This window comes from Manihot esculenta, chromosome 3 (genome assembly GCF_001659605.2).
Source record: "Manihot esculenta cultivar AM560-2 chromosome 3, M.esculenta_v8, whole genome shotgun sequence".
NCBI classification, from domain to species: Eukaryota; Viridiplantae; Streptophyta; class Magnoliopsida; order Malpighiales; family Euphorbiaceae; genus Manihot; species Manihot esculenta.
This window is the reverse complement of record NC_035163.2, coordinates 29,080,845-29,085,690: the sequence shown is the minus strand read 5'-3', so window position 1 is coordinate 29,085,690 and position 4,846 is coordinate 29,080,845. Positions and strand designations below refer to the sequence as shown.

At 41.4% G+C, this 4,846-nt stretch overlaps 1 protein-coding gene across 1 annotated transcript; it reads right to left on the bottom strand.

Moving 5' to 3' along the window:
* Positions 1-2,744: 2,744 nt before the first annotated feature.
* On the bottom strand, positions 2,745-3,893 carry LOC110611091. Its single transcript, XM_021751216.2, has one exon. It carries the CDS (start codon positions 3,799-3,801, stop codon positions 3,205-3,207), a length of 597 nt encoding a protein of 198 aa, XP_021606908.1. The 5' UTR covers positions 3,802-3,893; the 3' UTR covers positions 2,745-3,204.
* Between the last annotated feature and the right edge of the window lie 953 nt (positions 3,894-4,846).

Below are 4,846 nucleotides of genomic sequence, written 5' to 3'. Positions count from 1 at the left end.
GGTCAAAAACATCAGGAAGCTTTGAACTTGCCATGAAAGAACAAGGAAGCGTACCTGAGAACACGATGGGATGAAAAACCGTACAAGGAGTTGCAGGAAGACAGAGAGCAGACAAGAGCTAGTTCTTCAAAAGACAGAAGGAATTCGAAAAGAAAGGCAATTATGAGGCAGGGCGTTGATCTGAACAGTTTTGTCTTGGAGCGGCTCAATCATTAATTATTCTCGAAGTTTACCCTCTCAACGGTTAGGTAATAACCGGCGAGACGGTAAAGGGGCAAAAGGATGATCGCTGGGCTTATCCACATCTATCAAGGGCCAAATACACGATGACAGCCCATCATTTAAAAGCCCATTCGCCATTCACATAATACAAGCCCAACTCATCAGTCAGAGCAACTTAGTCTACTACTTTATGGTAAATGCCGAGGAAACAGAGGGGCAAGTCATGAAAAGACTCAAAAGTACAAGCAAATGGGAGCATGATAAAGGTCAGACTTGCTCATCACTTAAAAAGTTATAAGATTTGATTTATCGTTAAACAAAGGCTGTGAGATTGGAAAGAGGCGCCAAGAGCACCTCGGGATCATACAGAGCTAAGAGCTCAGAAATTAACTCAAGGATTAAAAGGCCGAGCTCACAGGTCGGATTAGTCCAGGTCGAAAAACATAACTTGAGAGCTCGGTCGGCTAAAGGAGGCTCAAAGCTCAATCCATCAAGAAAAGACCGAGCTCACGGGTCGGTTAGTCAAGCTCGGAAGGGTAAACCGTCCGTTAAATTGGTTAAGTAGGCCTGAGGCTCGGCTCATCGACCAAAAGAAGAAGTTCGCGAAATACGGTCAATTCAGCTCGGAAAAAAAAAAAAAAAAAAAAAACGGAACACAAGTTAGTTGGCTAAAGCTACGAAGAAGAGCAGTATCAGTACTTCATCCATGACAGAGAAAAGAACAAGTTCAAGTATGAAAAACAAGCATTTCATTAAAGGAAAAGTACATTACAGCACGTTACAAAGGCCTACATTACAGAATGGAAGACCACCCTTAAAGGATTTACATATCCGGATACTTCATCATCTACGATTATCACCTACCCTACTATTCTAGTCTTCAGTTCGGAGGACTTCTCGCATCTCGGAATGTGAGTTTTTCAGAAAAGGCCAAGATCTGTCCCGCTATTATAGGGGAACTGAACAAATTGATTCCCATAAGCATTTCTCACTGTCCCCCTGGGCAAACGTTCGGTTACCCGAATGTGATGCACGGTACATTCGAACAAGCTCAGATATTGTATGCCGGCCGTGCACCACACATGAAAAACATAAGTCTTCGGGCTATGGTCCCGAAGAGATCGCGAAGTACACATTCGAAGAAATCGCTGGAGACTTGACTGAATGCAGCAGATCTCAGTCTCACATAATACTGGTACTTCACATCGAAGGGAGCAATAATACTGGTACTTCACATCAAAAGAAACAATAAGCTGAGCATTTGCGCCACTTCCATTTATATCAAAAGAAGATAACAGGGGGGGAGGTCGACCAGAAGTCCTGGACGAAGTAGTTTCAGCAACTTGCCGAATGGTCCTACCCATCGACCGCCCTACCAGAAGGATCTCCGAAACAACGTTCAAACTCCTTAGAGGTAACTTTCAATCCTCAGGAATTTTGAATTGACTCATCTTCATCTCAGGTACTGCAAAAGGGTCCCAAAACAGAGATAAGTTAGGATAATCTTCCGTCGAGATGATAAAAGCGAGTTTAAAGCAAATTCCTGGGGCAATACAAAAATCCCGCCGGAAGAAGGAAACAGACAGACAAATTCGAAAGAAAAATCCCTTTGCTCCCACAGAATGCCTGGGACTGGTAAGGAGGTGATGTTAATATATATCCGAAAGTTTGTATTTTGCAGGACAGGGGAGTCGAATTCTCAACTAATGACCGTCAGAGTCCTTAAAAGGTATTCATGGGAAAGGAAAGAAAGGACATGTCCAGATAGTGATGACAAGAAAGCAAAGATAGCAGAGAACGCGGAGAGTAAAGAAAAGCCCGAAAGAGGAAAGAGCATATAGGATTCATAAACTGCGCAATGATAAAAAGAGGAAAGGGTATTATAAAGACACCTAGACACGAACAGACGCGGCCATAATGGTTCTTGATATTCACCCCCTCGGCAGTTGGAGCAATAACTCCCGAGAAGGTGAAGGGGCAATTGATGACCGCTGGATTTTTTTTTACCCCGGACCAGGGGCTTAACCACAGCTAAAGGCCCATAACATAGAGGCCCACGTATCTGATATACCCAACAAGCCTGACTCATTCAACCTTCAAGACCGGGCTCGGCCCAGCTTCTTCACTCATAACGACCCAGCCCACACGAAGCATACTCTCTCCTCTCAGGCCTAGCGTCCGGCCCGACTCTCGGCCCAACCCAGGATCCAGAATAATATTCACCAGACAGCCTGGCAGATTCGCTTAAACGTACGCACGAGGAGAATCAGAGGCCGTTACGCATGGAGCAGGCGGCTGATACCCTAGTACCTCCGAATCCGCATGGCAGAGACGCGTGGCCCAATCCTAGAGAGGCCTTTACACGTCACCAGCAAGCAAGACAATGTATAAAAGAGGAGTCCCCTCCTCAGGAAACTTAAGCCTTATTCTGTAATACATAAACCCTTGTAAAACCCTATTGGATCTCAGATCATCATATGTAAAAAACAGTCATGTCGAATAAAAATCTCTTCCCGAAAGAAATCAATATCAAAATCCACCGTACCTTAAGTCACAAAAAGAAAAATCATACACATTTTATAGTTCAAAAGAAAACTCAACAAGGTTCACACAAATACTCTTAATTACATTGTCACACGTTTTCGATAAAAAAAAAAAATTAACTAAAAGAAATGACGGTCTTCTTCAATTCATCTTTTAGTAAAGCCACTCTAGCCTCTAGGCGTGAATGATGGGTTCCCTCGCCCTCCCACACTGGCACCCAGTATGAGCAGTCTTCTTCATGATATTAGCGGAGTCGTGTACCTCGTACTTGTTTTTTTTTTTCCTAGTATTGGGCGTTGGCCCTGTTGTTTACTGGAAAAGTAAAATTTATAAACCTAGCTAATATCTTCTTTTTTTTTTTTCCTGTTAATCCACACTCTTGGTAAATGATAAAATTAAAATAAAAAGGGGATAAAAGAATGCAAATTGATCCTTTAGCTAGGCACCCCTAGCCAGCATCTCCTCAAATTCAAGAATTGATTTCTCCTTCTGAAGCTTTATATCTTTATGAAAATTTGATATAAATTCCTCAGCTCTCTCATCCACTGGCCGTAGCTGCGGTGATTTAGCAACAACTTCTCTCCAAGCATCTTCAATGCTATAAAGCACTTTCTCTTCTTTTCTGGGTAAAACCTGCTCATCAACCAACTGTTTACCTCTGCTGCTAGTTTCTGCATTGAAATGCTTGGCCTGCAGCAAAAACGTCGACGATCCTGCAGCCTCTACAGAATAGAGCTGGTCTATGTATATGGGTGAGAAATTGTTATGAACCTGGTTCTTGTTGCTATAATAGTGTCGGTAAGGATGGCTGTTGGAACGGTAGCCACGATAAGGTGGTGTTGTTAAGAAACGTTTCTTGAGAGGATGGACGAAACGGATAGAGCAATAAGAGAGGAGGCGACTGGAGTTGGTCTTGATGACCTTGATGGCTTTAGATAAGTTGAGATTATGGAATTTTGCCTCGACTGTTTTGGCTAAGCGTTTCCACGCCTTCTTTGCAGGTTGAAGCTTCTTTCCCAGGCTGGAATGAGACATCAAGTGTTTGTTTAATTTTCTTGTCGGAAATGGATAAGCAGAAGAATTCTAAGGAAGGGTTTGCATTTCTTATAGACCATAGAGTTGATTATTATAGGACTTATATATATGCTGGTGGTACGAAATGTCCTTGTATATTTCACTATATAACAAAAATGCCACTCAGAATCAAAGATGATGTGCTGGTTTAGGATGGCATTAAAGGCAAATTGGTCTAAAAAAGAAATAAATGATTTCTTGTTTGTGAAGTAGTCTTGATGATTAACTTTCGGTAATGTTGGAGGTCCTATAGTGAAAGCAAGCTTGGGTCCTAAGTTTACCCCGCAAGTGAAAGCAGAGAAATGAGAGATCCTGCCACTGAGAGGTGGGCTCCAATTCCATTATGGTTAAAAAAGAGCTAGTGATTTGAAATGATTTCCTTTTCCACTTTAATATAATGGGGTCGAGTGTTTGTTATCAGAGCTCAACGTTTCAACTGCTCTATGGAAATTGTCCCATATCTAGAAGCGCTCCTGTCTTTTTAGTGTCTGTCCACCTCGAGAATAATTAGGGAAGAAGATTTTGACCGTTGGAGAAAATTTTTACCTGCAGCATATTGTTTATATAGATATTTTTAAAGGGGTTGAGTGTATGCATTTAAATATTTACTCTTTCAGATTGGTGTATATACAGACTAGGTTGGTTGTAATTAATTAAGGTTAAAAATTTAAAGAAGGCTGCCATTAGAGACAACCCACATTGAATAATATATAAGATCGACCGTTGTCACCTAAGATCAACTCTTCTGATTTGAAATAAAAGTAGTATTCTTTATATACCAAGAGCCTCTTTCTTTTTCAGAGCAATAAGCAAACGTTATCTCTGCTTTTGGCTGGATCTACCACGCACATAAATAAAATTAAAAGCATTCTTTTCTTGTTGGTTTAGAAAACTAGCTAGCAAGCCTAGTACATTACTTTGTATACTTACTAAAATCAAGGTGAAATCCGCATCAAAGAGTGATCTCTTGACACATTTCGCCGGACATATATCTTCCACATGCATT

Bases quoted from the DNA above. Each gene is read 5' to 3' on its own strand.
- LOC110611091 (XM_021751216.2), bottom strand. From the start codon at position 3,801: ATGTCTCATTCCAGCCTGGGAAAGAAGCTTCAACCTGCAAAGAAGGCG.